Raw genomic sequence first — 22,257 nt, 5'->3', positions numbered from 1 at the left:
GATTCGAACCACTGACCTTCCAATCGGCAAGCCCAAGAGGCTCAGTGGTTTAGGCCACAGCAGACACACACCCCACTGTGCCCCACTGTCGTATTCAAAGCAAAACTTTACAGTCTTCAACAACAACAGAGCAAGAAATGATCATTTGGAGACTTCCTTGAAGTTTTTCCCTTGGCACACCTCGCAGACTTTCCATCCAAGAATATGTTTCTCTCCACAAGACCTCTAACTGGTGTTTACTTAAGAGAAGCAGGCCAAGAGGCTTTGCTACAATCAAATGATATATAACCTTTGTTTAAAAAAAGGAAGAAGGAAACACAATTTCTATGCCATGGTTAGCGCAAACCATGTTGTCTCCTTCTTATCAGCAGTCCTTGGTCTTAGTGCAAGCCAAATCTATACCCATAAGCAGAATACCTGCTCTGCCTCTAACCAATGACTACCATATCTATATTTTCTAACAATAGCTTGCAAAGAATAAGGGTCTCAGTGGCTATATTCTCCCTCCACTGTCAGAGGTAGCGTACTTCTGAATAGCAGTTTCTGTGGGGAGAGGGACTTTTCAGGTTAGAAGAAAGTCAAGAGATGATATGATGACCGGTAGAAGTTTATAGAATTACGCATGGCATGGAGGAAGTGATTAGATGAAAGTTTTTCTCCCACTCATGGAAATCCGATGAAGTTCCAGAACAGATAACTGTGCATAATTAAAGTAAAAAAGGTAAAAGATAAAGGACCCCTGGACGGTTAAGTCCAGTCAAAGGAGACTGTGGGGTATGGCGCTCATCTCGCTTTCAGGCCAAGGGAGTCGAAGTTTGTCCACAGACAGCTTCACAGACCATGTGGTCAGCATGACTAAACCACTTCTGGCACAACAGAACACCATGATGGAAGCCAGAGCACATGGAAACGCCATTTGCCTTCCTGCCACTACGGTGCCTATTTATCTACTTGCACTGGTGTGCTTTTGAACTGCTAGGTTGGCAGGAGCAGGGACCGAGCAACAGGAGCTCACCCCATCATGGAGATTTGAACCGCCGACCTTCTGATCAGCAAGCCCAAGAGGCTCAGTGGTTTAGACCCAGCAGCACCCACTTCCCATTTAAAAGTATGGAACTTGCTCCAGCAAGAGGCAGTAATGGCCAGCAACCTAGATGGCTTTAAAAGAGAACTGGACAATTCTGTGGAGGAGAGGGCTATCCCAAACTACCAGCCATGAGGCCTCCATGGGCAGAGCCAGTAGAATCATAGAATCATAGAATCATAGAGTTGGAAGAGACCACAAGGGCCATCGAGTCCAACCCCCTGCCAAGCAGGAAACACCATCAGAGCACTCCTGACATATGGTTGTCAAGCCTCTGCTTAAAGACCTCCAAAGTAGGAGACTCCACCACACTCCTTGGCAGCAAATTCCACTGTCGAACAGCTCTTACTGTCAGGAAGTTCTTCCTAATGTTTAGGTGGAATCTTCTTTCTTGTAGTTTGGATCCATTGCTCCGTGTCCGCTTCTCCGGAGCAGCAGAAAACAACCTTTCTCCCTCCTCTATGTGACATCCTTTTATATATTTGAACATGGCTATCATATCACCCCTTAACCTCCTCTTCTCCAGGCTAAACATGCCCAGCTCCCTTAGCCGTTCCTCATAAGGCATCGTTTCCAGGCCTTTGACCATTTTGGTTGCCCTCCTCTGGACACGTTCCAGTTTGTCAGTGTCCTTCTTGAATTGTGGTGCCCAGAACTGGACACAGTACTCCAGGTGTGGTCTGACCAGAGCAGAATACAGTGGCACTATTACTTCCCTTGATCTAGATGCTATACTCCTATTGATGCAGCCCAGAATTGCATTGGCTTTTTTAGCTGCCGCGTCACACTGTTGGCTCATGTCAAGTTTGTGGTCAACCAAGACTCCTAGATCCTTTTCACATGTACTGCTCTCAAGCCAGGTGTCACCCATCTTGTATTTGTGCCTCTCATTTTTTTTGCCCAAGTGCAATACTTTACATTTCTCCCTGTTAAAATTCATCTTGTTTATTTTTGCCCAGTTCTCTAATCTGTCAAGGTCGTTTTGAAGTGTGATCCTGTCCTCTGGGGTGTTAGCCACCCCTCCCAGTTTGGTGTCATCTGCAAATTTGATCAGGATGCCCTTGAGTCCATCATCCAAGTCGTTGATAAAGATGTTGAATAAGACCGGGCCCAAGACAGAACCCTGTGGCACCCCACTAGTCACTCTTCTCCAGGATGAAGAGGAACCATTGATGAGCACCCTTTGGGTTTGGTCAGTCAGCCAGTTACAAATCCACTGAGTAGTAGCATAGTCAAGACCGTAATGCTACTGAATACCAGTTTCTGGAAATCACAGGAGGGGAGAGGTCTCTCGTGCTCAGATCCCACTTGCGGGCTTCCCACAGGCACCTGGGTGGCAACTGTGAGGACAGGAGGCTATTGGTCTGATCCAACAGGGTCTTCGCATGGTCTTACGAGAGCGCTGTTGTGCTCAGATCCTGCTCATGTGCTTCCCGCTGGGGTGATTGTAAGGACAGGAAGGTGGAGCGTGGCCTCCCATTGGCCTGATCCAGCGGATTCTGCTTATGATCTTACAGGAGATTAAGCTGTGAAACTGCAGTCACATGTCCAGTTACACTGGTACCTCAGTTTAAGAACAGCCCTGTTTATGAACTATTCGGTTTAGGAAAGCCACTTCCGCCCTGCAGAGGAGGTGGGGTTGCGGGCTTCACGGCCCCAGCCCCCGTGCGATTGGGGGAATCCCCGGCCGCATCACCCCCTGGCCAGCCAATCGGCTAGCTCTGGGGGCATGGCCTGCCCTATTTAACGCAGGCGCAGCCAGGGATCTCCCTCTTTTTCTGCCTACTAGCTGTTCCTGTTTTTTGCTCTGCAAAACTGGAAGTAGTGTCCTGGTTTGCAAACTTTACCTTGGTCTAAGAAGCCAAATGGTGGAAGAGCACCGGCGGTGAGAGGCCTCAATAGGGAAAGCATGCCTTGGTTTAAGAATGGTTTTGGTTTAATAACAGACTTCTGGAATGGATTAAGTTCGTAAACTTAGGTACCACTGTATTTGGAAGCAAGGCCATTAAACATAGTGAGACTCACTCATGAGTAAAAACCCCTAGGCTGGCTGCACCATTCTTAACAACTAAGAAAGCCTGGTGAATCAAAGGCAGTCAATGTGATTACGTAGCATTGTTCTGCAGAGATGATTCAACACAAGAGAGCCAGATCCCTTTGGCTGACATTGTCTTCCCAGCGTGTGCTGGGCTGGACACTGGAAGTAATCAGAGGGGCTGAGATGCCGCTGAAATCCACGTCTTACCAAGACAGGTCCTGCCGTCTGTGTGCAGACGAAAGCCTGGCTTGCATTCGCAGTAATAGGACCCCAGAGTGTTCACACATCTGTGCTGGCAGCCCCCATTGTGAACTTGGCACTCGTCAACATCTGGAAAGGAAGCAAAAATGGAAACAGTCAGAGCAGCGGGCACGGTGCAAGCTAAACTCAGCATTTGTGCCAGCCAGAAGCAGGACTCCAGAGGAGCAGCCAGCCAGGCCAATGGACCAGGCTTAGAAAGATGTTGTGGCTATTCTGGGGTGGGATTCAATCACGTATCAACAATTCAGGTTGCACAGTTAAAGTTTACTTGCTGGTCTTGCACAATGAGCCCAGTTCCTGCAAAACTGCAGTCAGGAAAGCGATGGGGAAATGCATTGGAGTCTTGTGACACTTGCTTGACACAACACTGTCTAACCTCCCCATAAACAAACCAGAACAAATGCTTAATAAACAAGGTGTCTGGAAGCACCCCATGCAGCCATGTGCTCCATCATGAAGCTACAGATGTGCCTAATGAACATAGGAAGGTGCTTTATGTCAAGTCAGACCACTGGTCCATATGGCTCCATACTGGCTACACTGACCGGCAGTGGCTCTACAGGGTCTCTCTCAGTCCTACTTGGATATGCTGGAGATTGGACTCGAGACTTTCTGGGTGCAAAGCAGATGCTCTACTGATGGCCTTTCCCTTGAAACATAGGAAGGTGTCTTATACAGAGTCAGACCATTAGTTCATGTGGCTCAGTACTGTCTACACCGACTGGCAGCAGCTCTGCAGGGTTTCTTTCAGCCCTGCCTGGAGATGTTGGGGCCTTCTGCATACAAAGCAGATGCTTTACCACTGAGCTGCAAATGTCTGGGGAAAATCACTCTCTTGTTGCACCAAGTAACCCGGGAGGAACTCACCAGACAATGAGGAGTATCTTGTACACTTAAGAAGAACCTGGAAGAATTGGAGCATTCTGCATTCTTCTACTGACCCAATTTGTACCTCATCAGCTTATGTGTGGATTGTAACCAAGGTCCCCAGCCCTGAAGCAGCTTTTCAGCTAGTTTCCACAGGAAGGACAAAAACCCTGTACAGGCACTCACTGTCACACTTTCAGACAATGCATGAAGGGAGGTGCAGGGCCTATCCTTGATAGTCTTGCCTCAGTGTCCCCCTCCCTGCTAGCACCAACCCCAGCCTTCAGACCTTTCCTAAGGACCAGGTGGTTCTTGGAAAGTTGTCCCAAAGGAAATGGAGCTCTTCAGCTCAGAAAAAGGTTCTTAAGGTATAAAACAGGAGAAGGAGGGGAGAGAGTTAGAAGACTGCTGGACTGGCTAAGTGAGAGATGGATAGGCTGGAAATTATTCTCTGGCTTGGATTTTAATCTAAGCCAGGAAAGAATTCGGGGCCCCTAAATGCTCACATTTCTTTTATAACCCCTCAAAACTCCTATCCAAACCCTGGACAAGCAAGTTTTGCTAGAGACTCTACCCAGGGTTAACTATTCAGTTTCTTCTAACCAGCAGTCTAAACACTGTAATGCAATCTGCATGCAAAATTTGGAAACTGCAGATCCGAAAGTTCCCTCCACCTGTGCACACGCACGCGCACACACACAAATTTTGGGGTTGATTTTGTTTCAGCTCTGTGGTGTGGAAAGGGGAGACCATGAGTCTCGAGCACATTCAAGCCCATGATGCTTATCTTCTGCTCTGGTTTTGGAGCATGGCTTTCCCCCCTTTTTCCCTTTTGCAGTGGGGCGGGGAGAAGAGGCTTCCTCACAAAGGTCCTCCTTCCATTTGGCCTTCTGCCCAGAAAGAAACGCACCAAGGCAAACACAGAAGATGCAGACAAAAGGCCTTTCCTGCCAGCAGAGAAATGGTGATGGACAATGTCTTTATATTTGTTTTATTGCCCCTGTAGGGGTCAGTGGAGCCACCACTGAGAGAAGCTATCTCACCTCCCCCAAATGGTTCTTGCGGTTAATGAGAAGGGGCGCTTCTAGGACGCGGTCCAAATCCGGTTGCCCTCAATTGACAAGGACCCGGCCTTGCGGTCCAAAACGCTCTCAACTGGGCACAGAGAAACTTCAAAAGCACGGCCAAGAAAGGTTGGCACTCGCTCTTTTCCCAGCGTCCTGCTGGGAAATGATCAGATCCTCCTGCTTCAACTTCTGCACTGAAAAGGTTCAGAATCATCTGTCATGTTTCAAGGGAAACCGGGGGAATGCATTGAGACATTTCACAAGCTTTCGTTTGGTTGAGTGTTCAAAGGCAGAAAGAGAAGGAACGCAAAGATAAATTGTGTTGCAAACAGATTGCTGGCGGGAGGGCAGGAACCAAGAGTCAGAATCAAGGTGTGCTTATCCTCAGTTCAACTTTGCCTTCTTCTTTTCAACAGGGCTATGGAGGCCATTTGTTTTCCAAATGTTCCCCACTTTTCTTTATTAAAAACAAAATAAATTCAACGCAGCTCATGGACAATGCTGAAGACAAAGCAATCCTAGCATGGTCTTACAAAATGGCAAACTACATCTCTTCATCCTTGTGCACCTATGTATCAGGTGTGAGGAACTTCCAATGTGATCTTGCATAGCTCACTGTCCAAACCTCAGAACTCTCCCCAGGCCAAACCTCCTCTCCCCAGGCCCTGCTTTGCATCCTCCTTGGGTGTTTTTGCCTGGCTGGAATGTGTCCTTGAACCCAAATAGTGTGCCTTGCTTGTCTGGATGGAGGCAAGCAAGGAGGATGCAAGGGTGTTTACATGAACTAGCCTAATGTAGAGACATCACCTTGCCAACAAAGGTCCATATAGTTAAAGCTATGGTTTTCCCAGTAGTGATGTATGGAAGTGAGAGCTGGACCATAAAGAAGGCTGATCACTGAAGAATTGATGCTTTTGGATTATGGTGCTGGAGGAAACTCTTGAGAGCCCCATGGACTGCAAGAAGATCAACCCTATTGATTCTTAAGGAAATCAGCCCTGAGTGCTCACTGGAAGGACAGATCCTGAAGCTGAGGCTCCAAAACTTTGGCCACCTCATGAGAAGAGAAGACTCCCTGGAAAAGACCCTGATGTTGGGAAAGATTGAGGGCACAAGGAGAAGGGGACGACAGAGGACGAGATGGTTGGACAGTGTTCTTGAAGCTACCAGCATGAGTTTGACCAAACTGCGGGAGACAGTGGAAGACAGGAGTGCCTGGCGTGCTCTGGTCCATGGGGGCACGAAGAGTCGGACACGACTAAATGACTAAACAACAACAGCCTAACGTAGAAAGATAAAATTTGCACTCAGTGCTTTGTCCACTTTCCCCCAACGCTAGTATATGGCCCCGAGATGGTTACATGTGAGGGCAGGCAGTCCTCCGGCTGAAAAATGGTTTCCCCACCCCTAGCTTGGAATTCCTTAATATTTCTAGATAGCAATGGGAGAGGCCTCCATCCCAAAACCTGGGGAGCTGCTGCCAGTCAGTGTGGACAATACTGAGCTAGCTGAACCAGCCACCTGGCTCAGTACAAGGTAGCTTCCAATGCTTCTGCTCTTGGCTACTTTCAAGAGCAGACTACCCTCCCTCTCTATCTTCTTGTCAGATCAGAGGACACAGGGAAGAGGGAGAGAATAGACCTCCTACCTCTCTCCACCAGTTTATTCTCCTGTAAAGGACAGCCTTCAGGTCTCTCCTTGGCCTTTTCCCTCCCTTCAGGTTGCTCAGGCTGCAAAACCATCAAAAGGCAGTAAAAGGCTTGCAGCCTCTTATCAGCCCCAACCCTACCCACCTGCAGCCCATACTGGCTTAATGCTGTTGGGGTCAATTGCCAGCAAGCAGGTGGTCTAGCAGCTACAAATAGAGGAAGCTGTCTTTACAGAATCAGACCATTAAGTCCATGTGGCTCAAGAGTGTATTTGTCAACACTGGGTCCTCATCCTCCCCAGCCTGCATAGCCAGGGGTCAAGGGATGATGGGACTAGTTGTCCAAATGGCATCAGGGGACCCAAGTTTGAAGAACACTGGTCTACAATGATAGCCGTGTTTCTCCAAGGTCTCATGAAGACATTTCATTCAGCTGAAAGCGGAGTTGTCAGTGATTGAACCAGGAACTTCCTGCATGCAAAGCTGATGCTTTACCACTAACTGCAGCCCTTCCCACTATGTCTCATTGACCAGTTGACCAGAGGGAATGTCACCCCCTTTTCAGATCCCAAAGGAGAGGCTCCCAGCAGAGAAAAGATGCTTTTGGGACCCCCGGGGTGAGTGCAGAGCAGGCTGCTGGTCTCACCCTCCCACCTCTTAATTTTCATAACCGAATCTTCATTAGCATAATTGGCCAGTCTTGCATACGTTGGGATTTTTTCTCGGCAGCGTATTCCGACAACGGTGAGTGTGAGAGCGACGTTTAAAATGTGCAGCGCATGGATAGCACACAGGGATAATTAGTGACGGCAGATGAGGCAGAAGTAAAACGGTTACAATAGAATAGAATGCCATTTCCCTTGTGGCTGAAAGGCGTTTAGCGTGAACAAGTTTCTAAGATTAGCCCATCGAAAGGGCTCGGATGATTACTGGGCCAACAAGAGGGTTTATTAGTATTAGTATTAGTATTAGTATTAGTATTAGTATTAGTATTAGTATTAGTATTAGTATTAGTATTGATCCGCCCCTCCAACAAAACAGATAACGGCTACTGGTTTGGATTAAGGTAGGAATGGGCACCCCCTTACGTACTGAAGGGGAGCGCAACCCATCAGCCATGATTGCTAGGAAGGCAGGCAAAGGAGCACCACACTCACAGTCCCTCCACACGAGAGAGGTTTGTAATCAGCACATGGCTGGTGAGGAGCATCAGTGATGGGTGTGGCAGCAGGATGTGGCTGATGGGTACCACTGTCCCTCAATATATGCAGGACCTCTATGCCAAGCAGGGTTGCATGGTCAGTGGGTGTGGCTGGGCTAGCTCACACTGCTTCCGTGCTCTTTTAATGCCTGGACTCCCCTCCTGCCGCATGATAAGCACATGCTCCAGTTCGTGTATACGTCTGATCCCCTGTGGCTAACAACTCTTTGATGCAAATGTCTTAGATCCAGGGTTGGGGGCACGATGCACATGTGGTCCTCCAGACGTTTCCATCTGGCCCTCTGCACTCTCCCAGGGCCACCCCCACCCCCCACTGACTCTGCTCTGCACCCAAGTGTTTTTGCCTGGCAGGAACGTATCCTTAAACTCAGGTGATGCACCTTGGTTCCCTGAACAGAGAACATAGAGGGGCATGTGTGCCGGACGGTCTGTGTAGATATTAACCTGCTGTACAAATATATAATTTGACAGATTCCAGATAGGGCTGGAATGCCCCCCATCTGAAACCACGGAAAGCTGCTGCCAGTCGTCGTGTACAATGTTAAGTTAGATGGATACTATCTCAGTATCAGGCAGCTTCTACTGTTTCCGTGTCTTAAGGGAAGGGCCATAGCTCAGTGGTGGAGCAGCTGTGTGGCATGTAGAAGGTCCCAGTTTTGACCCTCAGCATCTCCAGGTAGGACTGGGAATGGCCTGAAACCCCGGAGAGCTGTTGCCAGTCAGTGTAGACAATGCCCAGATAGATGGACTAATAGTCTGGCTCGGTATGAGGCAGATGGCCCTGATCCTGTTTCTTGTGTTACTAACTTGACAAATGACTGGACAGTTCATAATGTGGTATATACATAGACTAATACCAAGTTGTCCTTTAAACCTACTATTGTCTACTCTGACTGGCAGCAGCTCTCTCTCTGTGTTCGCTGACTGAGAAGGGTCTTTCTCATACCTGCTACCTAACCCTTTCAACTAGGGTCCAAACAGAAGTAGGTGTTCCACAAATGAGCTGTGCTCCCTCCCCATACAGGAAACGGAATACACAACCACATGTCAACCTTTATAAGTGTTATGTATTCAGTAGTCTGTGTTTGCCTGAGCTTGAGTCTGGACTAACGATTCTGAGCTCCTGTGTCCTGATTTGATACATGATGTCCAATCACAGAACATTTCAGGATTTGGGCCTCTGCCATTGGCCCTTGAACTCTGAGTCATGATTCGCAGCTAGGAAGTTTAGACAGCCAATCATGTTGGGAGTGGGAGTGGCCCAGGCTTTCAGGGATGTATATAAGCAGTTGCTTTGCCCCTGTTTCCCAGTTATGTGGTTCAATAAAGTTACTTGCTGTTATCGCTGTGTCTTGCCTCATGGGAACCCACCAACAATAAGCATCTGCTATCACCTATGGACACAGCTGCACCCTACCTGAAGCTGATGGTTCAGTTCCCCAGTGCAGTAAAGGTTCAGGATTAGGTGCAGAAAAGAGGTGAGGACAAGGGAAGAGGCAGAAATTCAATACAATTCGCATTTAAAGGCAAACCTATCTGCTTTGCACTTCCCGAAATACGCCATGAACCAAAACACAACCAATTTGTACAGTGGTGCCCCGCAAGACGAATGCCTCGCAAGACGGAAAACCCGCTAGACGAAAGGGTTTTCCGTTTTTGAGCTGCTTCGCAAGACGATTTCCCCCATGGGCTTGCTTTGCAAGACGAAAACGTCTTGCGAGTGTTTCGATTTCCCCCCGCTTTTTTCCCCTTTTTCTAAGCCGCTAAGCCGCTAATAGGGTTGCTTCGCAAGACGAAAAAAACGCTAGACGAAGAGACTTGCGGAATGGATTAATTTCGTCTTGCGAGGCACCACTGTACTTCTCTAAATCTTGCAGGCACGTAATCATATGTACAAAAATGCATATACTGGGGTGAAGTGTGTAAAAAAAGATAAAGAAATGTGTATATTTGTGAAAATAGCATTCCAAAATGCATTGTGTCAGAGGGGGGAATCACTTTGCAAACATGCACAAATTCAGCAAAATGCCATACCAAAAATGTATATATTAGGAGAAATCTGCACTAAAATGCTGCTGGGTTTTCACAGGGACATTTGTTTTAACAAGGAGTTTTCAAAATGATGGGGAATTGTAGACAGATGAGCTGCAGGCTGGAAAAATGAGAGACTGAAAAAATGAGACCGAAACCACAATTGACAGACTGGCCCATCCCTGGTGAGGACGGGCGTCCTCAGCTCACCTGCTCCGATTACAAACTTGAAGCAACAGAAACCTTTGCTTGAAGTTATGAATGAAGGAAATGGGAAGGAGCTGGGGCAGGAATGACGTGCCAGTTGATAATTAAAGTGATTCCCCCGCCCCTCAAAGGCATGGGCACAAAAACACCCTTAAACCAGATTAATCATGTTGATCAACTTCTTTGACTAGGCTCTGTGCAAATTCTTTGGCTCCGGCAGAACCCAAGGAAACGTGGCAAAAGTGCCAGGCAGAGGCAGACATCAGCCCAGACTGCCATGGCCCAGGGGCACCACTGCAGCCAAGGGGTGTGCAAACCTCTCTGGCACTGGAGCTGTGAGCCGCTCCTCAAATGAGAACCGATATAGCTCGCAGGACTTACGCAGAGCTGCAAAACCTAAACCTTGCTGGGAGATTTCAGTTTGTGCAATTAAAGTGGATTCAAGGACAATGTTGCCTGAGAGCCACAAATCTATGAAAAGAGAAGAATGATGGGGAGATGCATTCTGTTTTTTATTTATTTATTGCGCCCTGGAGCTCATGGTGGTTTACATGCTTCTCTTCCTCCTTATTTAATCCCCACAGCAACCCTGTGAGCTAAGTCAGGCTCAGTGTGAGTGACTGGCCACCAAGGTCACCTAGTGAGCTTCGTGGTCAAGAAGAGGGGACAACTTCTTCAGAGGATATGGAGGGGAGCATGATGTCGCATATGTGATGTCACAGGGAGCCAGGAGGTGGAGCCAAACACCCTCTGAAAATTGAGGGAGCCCAGTCCCTTTAAAAAATACATGAGGGGAACTGCCTTGGCCCATAGGAATCGGTGCCTATGGGGTCAAGGAGGGATTTGAACCCTAGTCTCTCCCAGGTCCTAGTCCAACACACTTCAAATGCATTAAAAACTGTGGGAAGAACCAATGCAAGCACATCCATATGGCTATAGAATGAATGCTCATTGTTATATAATGTTCCTGCTCCTATATTGCAGAATTCCCTCCCAAGGGAGGCCAGACTGGCTCCCTCCTCATTCTCTTTCTGCCGGCCTTCCTTGTTACCTTCCTGTTCAGGCAGGCCTTTGGAAACAGAGGTGCAGGCTATGATGATCATTGAACAGCTGTCAGGACAAACACCATTTTAATTGCTGGTTTTAGATGCATTGCACTGTGTTTTCATCGATGCTTTTCACTTGCTGGTTTTAGCCTTCTGTATTTTATAATTGATTTTATTTTTTAATGTCACAAGCTGCCTTGTATTCCAGCTTGGGAGAAACGTGAGACGGAAGTACGTTACTTAAATAAACAGTAAGTAAATAAATTACAACAAATGCTCAATAGAGACCAGAAATTATCTAAATGCTGCATAATCCTTGTGCAAGCAAATCAGGAGGAATGCTCAGTAAATAGGTCAACTGGAGGAGTCCTAAGTCACCTTTGAAACATAGAAGTGCACGCACATGCATGCATGCACTATAAAGACCGAAACCTTTTAGCTTGTTCTCGCAGGAAATATGCTCCAAGCTATTAACAGGGTGGCGGAGACGGGGGAACTTTACTTTTACATTGCAAATCATCTGGTTCTTTTCTTTCCATGTGAACAGGGGCCATTTATGCCTCAGAAGATGATTTGTTGTTGCCTTTTATTCTGCTCTACCACTCTGCAGAGGAAGCTTGCTGGTTGGCACACTTGGCACAGTGCCCCCCTCTGCAATAGCTGCCAGTGCTCCTTTAGCACTTTTCAGAACAGAAAACAAAAATGGGATGTTCCAGAGCTGCAGCCATGAACAATTTTGCCTGGCTTTCTCAGTTACAGCTGCTCAGAAGCTGCCACTACACAGTCAGGCACGAAAGCACACTCCAATGGGGCTGCATGATGACATCCTTACATTGTTATTATATAGAGAGAAATATTGCAGATCAATGAAGACATGGGACAGATGAGACTATACATGCGGAAGTGACACAGATATAGTGTAGGCAACCATATAGATGGACCAATAGTCTGACAGATCCAAATGCTTCTATATCTTAAGGGCTGTAGGTCCTTGATAGAGCATCTGCCTTACACACAGAAAGTTCGAGGTTCAATCCCCAAATTCTGCAGTTTTTAAAAAAGAACATGCAGCAGGTGGCAGGAAATATCTCTGTCTGAGACTCCGGAGAGCCTCTGCCTGTCAGCACAGATAATAGTTGGCTTTCTGAACCAATGGGTTGGCTGAATAAGCTTGTTCACACATTACACCAAAAACAGGCACAAGCTGTCTCCACACACACCTAAGTCTTTGTGTGGAAGAACACATGTGGTTGAGCTGTACTACTAAACTATAACGTAGACAGTACCCTCATTAGATGCTGTGTGTGAATGCCCACATGAGTGTACTGCTTAACTAATTAATTTACAAAACCCTGAACAACTTAGGTCCTAGGTACCTTAGGGATCACCTGAACCCTCATATTTCAACTCAGTCACGGAGATTATCTGCCATCGCGTTGCTGGTCATTTACAGAGTTGGTGAGGCTTATTTGACAACAAAAGGGAACCCAGTGTTATTGGCCTGGTCCTGTGAAACACTCTGCCAATAGAGATTCAGCTGGAGCCTTCTGCATCAGCTTTCCAACACCTGGTGAAAACTTTTTCTGTGCTGTCAAGCTTACACAGGCAATTAAGAATAGTTTCCTGCTTTCTGATTTTAACTTTTTTTATCTGGCTTATATTGTATGGTTTTAGGTAGCATTGCTGTGAACCGTTTCAATACTTTCCTTATAAATTAACGATCTATAAATAGTTTTATTAACTAACGACTGTGTATACACACTGTATACTCCCTGAACGTAACAGGTGAACCCTCCCAGGATAATGTGACTTTATACCATGGAAAACACCCCAGCTTGGTAGGATTGGAAAGGGACCCCAAGGGTCATCAAGTCCAACTCCCTGAAAATGCAAGAATCACGGCTAACATATCCCTGACAGATCCAATCTCTGTTTTAAAATCTCCCATGAAGGAGAGTCCACCACCTTCTGTGGAGCCAATTCCACTCTCAAACAGCTCTTCCCATCCAAAAGTCACCTCTCATCATATATATATGTGCTAATAGCAAACTATCAATCAAGTTGATTAGTGAAATGCAATTAAGGATTAAAGGGCCCATCCTCACCAGACAAGGAAGGCCAATCATACCTGCTGTCATTTGAAAAAAATATATAAGAATCAGCCGGGATCCTATGATACCTGTCCCGAGGCAGGGGAGAGAAAAAGGATTCATGCATTTAAAAAGCTATGCTGTTGTACAGGCAGCCAACAGCGCCCCTGGAGTTGTGAACAAAACAAGCTGTACCTTACCTGGCCTCCGCTCAGAGTGGCCCACGCTGCCGTATCCTGCCTGCCCCAAATAGCACGGGTAACAGTTTCTCCAGAGGTAGCGGTAGTGCAGGGCGGTAGCTTGGGGGATGCTGTGCAAAACGGCTGCACAGCAGAATAGCAGTATCCAAAACTCTGCCTGCTGCTTGTGTCCCATAGCACAAAACCTAATCCGATTTCAATTAATTATTTTTTTAAAAAAAAAAGTGCAGGGGGGGGGGCGGAGAGGTTTAAGAAAAGCCAGACCCCAGCGCAGCAGAAGGAAAATGGTTAAGCTGCAAAGTTTCCATGTGCATGCATGGGAAATGCTTTTAAAAGAGAGAGACAGAGAGTTGCAAAGCAAATCCCTCTCCTCTCTGCTCAAACTATGCTATTGTTTGCAGCTTGGAGATAAATTCCTTTGGTGAGGATGCCCTGATGTACACACCATGTCCCTGTGAAACAGCCACCCGCTTGCTTACAAGCACACATGTCGTTGGGGAGGAGGCTTTTCAGAGCAACCCTCCCACACGGACTTCTCTCTCTCTAAAAAAAGTGAATGTTCTCAACTTTCGATCCGCCCCCTGCAGGTAAAAAAGACCAAACCCACAGTGGCTTTTCTGCCCCCTTCTACTCTTTCACAGCACAAATTATCTTTCTCTCCCCTGTTCTATCTGGGCTACTCTAAGAAAAGAAAAGAAAAAAGTGTGACACTCTTCATCACACACACACAAAATTATGCCTGAGAAGCAAAGGAATTCTGGCTGATGGGCTCTGGGGCATTATTGAGTTCCTGGCTCGGGGCCAATCTGGATTCTAAAATTGGCCATGTAAACAAGAAAAGAAACCAGGAGAGTCGGGGGGGGGAAGGGGAGGGCGGTCTTTAAATCAACACCACATTTTGGAAAGCCCTGCTTAGAATCAGTGAAATATTCCAAAGTTCTCTCTCTCTCTCTCTCTCTCTCCCCCCCACCCCACCCCACACTCCGGGAAGGAGTTTTGCTTTTTGAGACAATGAAATATTCCCCAACTGCATATTTCAAAGCCAAATGGGAGAGAGTCACACCAAATAGAAAGGGTTGTATTAGTCCTATGCAAGGAAGACACATTGAAAATAATGGACACAACAAACAGGCTCACTACTGAGTAGCAGTGGCGTAGCATGGGGGGTGCAGGGGGGGCCGGCCGCACCGGGCGCAACATCTGGGGGTTAGGGTTAGGGGGCGCAAATCCACGGGTTAGGGACGCAAATCCACGGCTTAGGGGGCACAAATTACTTGCCTTGCCCCGGGTGCTGACAACCCACGCTACGCCACTGCTGAGTAGGACTAAGGTTGGCTACAACCCATTCTTATCGGGTTAGCCCTACTCAGGGTAGACCCATTGAAATCAATGTATCTAGTCACATCCAGTAATTTCTATTGATCTACTCTGGGGGGGGGACTAGCATTAGATACAACCTATTATTGTTGTTCTGTTTTTCTGGACAAATTGGTCTGCATTTTTTAATCATGCTTTATAGAAAATAAGACTTGTACACCATTTGTAGGTTTGTTTGGTGTGTGATTTTTTAGGTTTGTATATTTTCTAAATAAATAAATGCCCACCCAAAACAGCTTGCAATCAGTAATGACACAAGGATTAAAACAGTAATATGAAATTGAAAAATTTGAAACTACAACTCAGCAACACACACACACAGACACAGAGAGAAAAACAGTGTCAGAAAAAAATAATTGAGTCAGACTCATCACCCAGCTAATCTGCATAATGACCAGAAGACCAAGGGGGGGGGGGAGATAGATTTCCAGGTATGTCTGAAAAGCTAGCAACATAGAGATTTGAGATTTGACATGGGTCTGATGGAAGGGAATCCCACAGCCCTGTGGCTCCCTCCCTCATGGAACACCCACCCAATCAACCTATGGGAAGAGCCTTTGAAGCAAATCTTAAATTGTGGGCAGGGATATTGTGGGGGCAAGTAATGCAACACTCCAATTGAGTGTTGGAAACTCAAAGGTTTGGAAGTGTAGCCTACTAGGATTTTTTAAAAAATATGGACTAATAAATATCCCATTTCATTTGCAGCCTTATACACACAGTCTTGGGTGATTTTATATATTTTTTCCATATTTTCTCAAAGTTGCATAGTTAAATTTAGGGACTTGGAATGTAAAGACTCTTTGTTGACTGGTAGTGAATTGGTATTCCTTGAGATACAAAAGGCATTGTGTATACAGGGTGCAAATATCATTTATCCGGCGTGGTATTTGACAGACAGGGCCACTTCAAAGCCTGTTCATGGGAGACATTGAGTTGTATCCAGTGCAAGTCTTACTCACAGTAGACCCATTCAGTAACTTAAGACCTATAACTAACTTAGGCTTATTAATTTCAATAGGTCTGTTTTGAGTAGGATTCAGCAGGATACAACCCACATAAGCAGAGCTTGCTGGATCAGGCCAATGGCCCATTCAGTCCAGCATCCTGGTTCTTATAGTGGCCAACTGGATGCCTTTGGGAAACCAACAAACAGGACTCAAGCACAACAGCACTCTCCCCTCCTGTGGTTTCCAGCAACTGGTCCTCGGAGGCATTCTGCCTCTGACAGTGGAAGGAGAACATAGCCATCCCAGCTAGAAGCCATTGGAAGCCTTATCCACCATGAATTTGTCAACCTTCTGAAGATCTCTAAGTTGGTTGCCATCACGGCATCTTGTGGGAGTGAGTTCCGTAGTCTAACTATGAGCTGCATGAAGAAGTCCTTTCTTCTATCTGCCCTGGATCTCCCAACCATCAGCGCCATTGGCTGTCCACAAGTCCTAGTGCTAGCAAGGATTCCCCGCTGGCTCCTCAAAAGCTCTTTTCATCTTACCTTGACAACAAGAACTGGCCTGCCCCACTAAGACCCAACTATCTGCACTAATCCATGCGTGAGCAGCAATCCACACATATTTCTGAACAGGGGTGGGCGGTGGGGGCACTCAGTGAGTCATCCAGCTTCACAGCCTTGAATCGTACGCATCTGACCACATGCTCACTCATGGTTGGGTGAGGCCGTGCGGAAAGGGTACGCTGCCAAGACGAGCGGCTTTTGTGTGCTCTGTGCACACACTCGGCTAAGCACACCCACTGCTCTGCGCATGTTATGCAGGAAGGAATCTGTCAAACCTTTCAGGGCGTGACTACCTGCGTCACACCCACCCAATGTTATTTGGATGGGCACCCTGGTGCAAGCCGGCAAAGAACAGAGGGTTCTCTTGGGAAATATGAAGCCATGCAGCAACCTGCCTCTGGAATGAACGTGGCAGCAAAACAGTGAACACACAGAAATTTTTTTAATAACGTAAAGGCGGAACTTGCTCTTGGAACAATTATATACAGTGGTACCTTGGGTTACAGACGCTTCAGGTTACAGGCGCTTCAGGTTACAGACTCTGCTAACCCAGAAATAGTACCTCGGGTTAAGAACTTTGCTTCAGGATGAGAACAGAAATCGCGTGGCAGCGGCAGCGGGAGGCCCCATTAGCTAAAATGGTACCTCAAGGTTAAGAACAGTTTCAGGTTAGGAACGGACCTCCAGAACAAATTAAGTTCTTAACCCGAGGTACCACTGTATATATAAAATGGTAACACTTCCAGGTAACAGCCTGAAGCAGAGAAGCCTACATGGATTTGACTGCACAAATTAATCAGCCCTGGGCTTCTTCCAGATACTTGCACAATTCCTTCCTTTTCTGTCTGCATTGATTTAATTTACCCAAAACACTACTAGGCGTGATTTTGAAGATCAGGGGTGGGGAACCTCCAGCCCAGGGGCAAAAGGTGGCCTTGCATGCTCCTTGTTAAATTCTCAGGTAATAGAAGACAAGGTTACTCACTTCATAGGCTCAGAACAAGAGGCTGTTTCTTGGAGAACACAGCAGCATCCATTGCTTTGCATCGATCTGCACAGTAGTGTTACAGGTGCCACACAACACTCGTTTTTAATTTGTAAGAAATTGGTATTTTATTCCTCGGGGGCACAATGGGTCAGTAGGTGGTTTGAGCCCGCCCAGGTCAGAATTCCTGCCTTGCAGGGCGTTGGACTAGATGAGCTTTGGGGTCCCTTCCAACTCTACAATTGTTTGGTTCTGTAATTCTAATTTGGTAGCACCTTCGCTGGAATTCCCTGTACCCTTTCCCCTGTGCTTCAGGCACCATCCCCTGTGCTCTTCTTGGCGTCTGCTGTAAACTGTTTTTGTTTAGACAAGCCGACCCAGACATGCAGAATGCTTGATCTGTTTTTAGTTTATTGCTGATTTTATCATCTGAATGTTTCAAAAGAGTTGTCTTTACTGCTCTTACTGGTAATTTTATTGTTTTCCTCTCTTTGTAAATTACTTTCTTTTTTTTAACCATCAAGCTGTGCATGAATTTTATGAAATAATTTCATACTTATTAAGTAAGTAAATAAAAACTGCGTAGGAAAAAGGAGGGAGATGCAAGGACAAGCCAAAAGGTGGCAACTTAGTTTCAGTCCATAACAACCGGAGACAATATTTAACCTAGTCTCAAGCCATGACTATGGCGCTGTGGGTTAACCCACAGAGCCTAGGACTTGACGATCGGAAGGTCGGCGGTTCGAATCCCCGCGACGGGGTGAGCTCCCATTGCTCAGTCCCTGCTCCTCCCAAACTAGCAGTTCGAAAGCATGTCAAAGTGCAAGTAGATAAATAAGTACCACTCCAGCAGGAAGGTAAACGGCATTTCCGTGCGCTGCTCTGGTTCACCAGATGCAGCTTAGTCATGCTGGCCACATGACCCGGAAGCTGTACGCTGGCTCCCTCGGCCAATAAAGCAAGATGAGCGCCACAACCCCAGAGTCGGTCACGACTGGACCTAATGGTCAGGGGTCCCTTTACCTTTACCAAGCCATGTCTATAGCTCTCTCTAACAGGTTGTTGAGACTGCCCAGGCCAATACAACCCTCCCTAGGCCACGCATCTCATTGGCCCTGTACAAAGATAAGAAGCATGACTTCTGCCTCACCCACTTTGGCCCCTGTCCCCACCCACCACCAACATGCAGTCCCTAATAGCTTGCCAATGAAATAATGTGGTCCTCAGGACAGAAAAGTCTCCCTGTCCCTGTTATAAATGCAGGCTATAAAACAACTGCCCTCCGCACATGGGTTTGCATCTCATGCAAAGATTATTTGCATTCATCGCTCCACCCGCTTTTTCCTCTGGCCCTGCCCACCACTCGACCGTGGTCCCCAGAAGGTTGCCCGGAATGAAATGTGGCCCTCAGGGTAGAAAAAATTGCACATTCTTGGTTTGGTTAAAAATTTAAAAACATAAAAGCAGGGATAAGGAATCGGCTGGCTCCTTGAGCTTTCTTAATGACATTGCAATGGTCAGGATATTTTAAATCAAGACACTGCTTATTCATTATGAGAAGGCCCTTAAACCTTGCTAAGAATCTTAAAACATCCCTCTCCCTGCCCCACAGGCTCCTGCCCCCCAACACAGCAATCTCTTTGGATGGAGCCAGATTTCCTTAGGCATTTTTTATTTTCATTCTTTTTTCACCATGAATTCTTTCCTCGGGAGCTTGAGCCAGAGCTGGGAACCCAGCAAGTATCCTCGCTGCACTTTCTTGCGTGTTCTTGCGAGAACAATAAAATGCAAATGTTACTCCGCTGAGACATATACTCTCCCTCTCCCTCCCCCCCCACCACTACCCATTAATCAGTCACAGAAGCTCTCTTTGGCGGCTGAAGAAATCGAAACCCACCCACATGCCCGAGCGGCAGATACACAAGCAAACCTTCCTTGTTGTTTTTTTTATTAATACAACCTGTTGAAAGACAAGATTATCGGGCAAATTGCTCTGTTATGATGGTGGGGGCGATGGTTTTCCCAGTCCTTTCAGTGCTGGTGATGGAGACGATGGGGTAAAGGGATGGGGAAGAGGGAAGCATGGATAAAGATCAAGGCAAAGCTCCGTCCCCCTTAGCTGGGCTCAGTTCTCTATGAAGAGGAGAGGTTTAGCCTCATTGACTCCTTGAAGTCCATTCACGGGTGGGCAGGCCTTCCCTGTGGAAGTTGTTACCTGAGCATCTAAAGGCTTTTACAAAAGCATCAATGCTTTTATTCACACAGCGAGCTAGAGACGAACCATTCCTGTGTGGCAGGAAAAGGATGCCTATGGTACAGTCAGTTTATTTCCCTGCAACTCATTTTCATTCATTTTTCCAATCCGGCCCATTTCCACAAGGAGGGTGTTTAAAACACACACACATGCAAGTGCACATTTAAATATGTAAAGAGAGAGGGTTGCTCTTGCACTCGGGTTCTGCTTGCAGGCTTCCCCTTCACATGTATTTCATAGAATCATAGAACTGAAGAATTGGAAGGGACACCCAAGCGCCATCTAGTCCAACCCTCTGAAGTGCCACTGTGAGAACAGAGTGCCAGACCAGGTGGGCCTTTGGCCTGATCCAGCATGTATTAGTGAAAATGACATACCGAAAAGAAAAGAAAAATGCATTACACTGGGGAAAACTGCATTGCAAAAAAAAAATTCTGTAGATTAGGTTGCACTTCATAGAAAAATGTGCACTATTAGAAGGAATCCACACTTCATTGCTGATTAATTTTCATGGGGACTTTAAAAAATGATTGTAAACTGATGTGGAAATGTGGAGAACTGGCCAAACAAGAGACCAACCGAAATGGAAAGGTTAGCCCTGTCATGACAGGTAGTGCCTGAGTCCAGGTGTATTGCGAAAGAATTAAAATTAGGGTTGTGCACCAGATCCAGCAGGATTGGATTGAGGCAGCCTCTGTTCAGACCTATGTGGAACAACCCAGGGTGCTCAAAAGGGGGGTGGGTTTGGCAGTGAGAAGGAGGGGAGGAGAAGGAGGAGATGTCCAGCCAGCCTGTGTGCATGTTCTTCTCCCCTCCCACCATGTTTAAACAGGGTTAAAAACCCAAACTAAATACTTTGCTGGGAGAAAAGCAATGACAAACCTAGAAAGCATCTTAAAAAGCAGAGACATCACCTTGCCAACAAAGGTCCGTATAGTTAAAGCTATGGTCTTCCTAGTAGTGATGTATGGAAGTGAGACCTGGGCCATAAAAAGGCTGATCGCCGAAGAATTGATGCTTTTGAATTAATGTGCTGAAGGAGACTCTTGAGAAAAATTCCTGTGGATGCCCAGGCATGCTAAAAAGGAAGGAACGCACTCGAGGGGAGATGCACATGTGGTGTGGATGTGGGGGGCAGACGTGTGGTCTGCGGGGGAGGTGTGTGAGAGAGACAGAAATTATGAATATGTGGCCATATGTGTGGTCTGAGATGCACTTGGGCAGAGAGAGAGATGTGTAGGTGCATGCAGTGTGTGTATATATTTGTGTGCAAGTGAGAGACAGCATCTTAAAAAGTAGAGACATCACCTTGCCAACAAAGGTCCGTATAATAAAAGCTATGGTTTTCCCAGTAGTGATGTATGGAAGTGAGAGCTGGACCATAAAGAAGGCCGAAGAATTGATGCTTTTGAATTATGGTGCTGGAGGAGACTCTTGAGAGTCCCCTGGACTGCAAGAAGACCAAACCTATCCATTCTTAAGGAAATCAGCCCTGAGTGCTCACTGGAAGGACAGATCGTGAAGCTGAGGCTCCAATACTTTGGCCACCTCATGAGAAGAGAAGACTCCCTGGAAAAGACCCTGATGTTGGGAAAGATTGAGGGCACAAGGAGAAGGGGATGACAGAGGATGAGATGGTTGGACAGTGTTCTCGAAGCTATCAACATGAGTTTGACCAAAGTGCGGGAGGCAGTGGAAGACAGGAGTGCCTGGCGTGCTCTGGTCCATGGGGTCACGAAGCGTCGGACATGACTAAACAACTAAACAACAACAACAAGTACTTTGCACCCAGTTCAGGCTGGACTGAGATTTTCACTGTTGACACCCATAGCAAAAGAATAGGCAGCCCTATCACAACCAAGGTAAGGGCTAAAAGGCCTTGTAATAGGAGTGGGGGGCCCTGGCAATTGCCCCTCAAACCTGGAGCCAGCCCCCCCAGTCAGTGTTTTGGGGGGCACAGGCAGCTGAGGGGGTATTCTGTGTCCCCCCTTTTTCCTTTTCAGCAGCAAAGCTCATAAAAGCATAAATTGCTTTTCTGGAATGCTTTGTCACATTGTGCCACCGAGGAAAGGAAAGCTTCTCTTTCAGAATCACAGACATTTCCGCGGTATCGATTTGGCTGCGGAAAAATTCCAAATTAAAACGTGCGGTTTTGGAGCGCAATGAATACCATTTTGAAATGGTACACTGGGCTGGCCTGTGCCAGGAGCCAGAGAACACTTTTATGCTCAAGAAATAAACCCACCCTCGAGTCATTTTTAGCAAGGCTGAATCAAATGAGAACCAAATTCTTAAGCGCCCGTGGCCTCTGCCTTCTGAATCGCAAAGCTAACCGACTGCTACATCGAGCCTGCTTCTGATTCA

The 22,257-nt window shown here is 46.8% G+C and overlaps 1 protein-coding gene across 5 annotated transcripts in view; it reads right to left on the bottom strand.

Annotated features, from left to right (window-relative positions):
• Positions 1 to 22,257, bottom strand: part of MEGF6 (multiple EGF like domains 6) — a 218,049-nt gene that overhangs the window by 79,574 nt on the left and 116,218 nt on the right. For 4 of the 5 annotated variants that reach the window (XM_082229747.1, XM_082229746.1, XM_082229749.1 and 1 more), the window contains one exon: positions 3,330 to 3,452. In XM_082229747.1, the coding sequence (XP_082085873.1) occupies positions 3,330 to 3,452 (123 nt within the window). Of the gene's footprint in view, positions 1 to 3,329; positions 3,453 to 13,761; positions 14,262 to 22,257 lie in introns of those variants that run through there. The other variant, XM_082229750.1, reaches the window with a different exon arrangement.

The sequence above is a fragment of the Podarcis vaucheri genome (genome assembly GCF_965113315.1).
Source record: "Podarcis vaucheri genome assembly, chromosome: 7".
Taxonomy (NCBI): domain Eukaryota; kingdom Metazoa; phylum Chordata; class Lepidosauria; order Squamata; family Lacertidae; genus Podarcis; species Podarcis vaucheri.
Note: the sequence above shows the minus strand (reverse complement) of the source record. Positions and strands in the feature narration are given on the sequence as shown.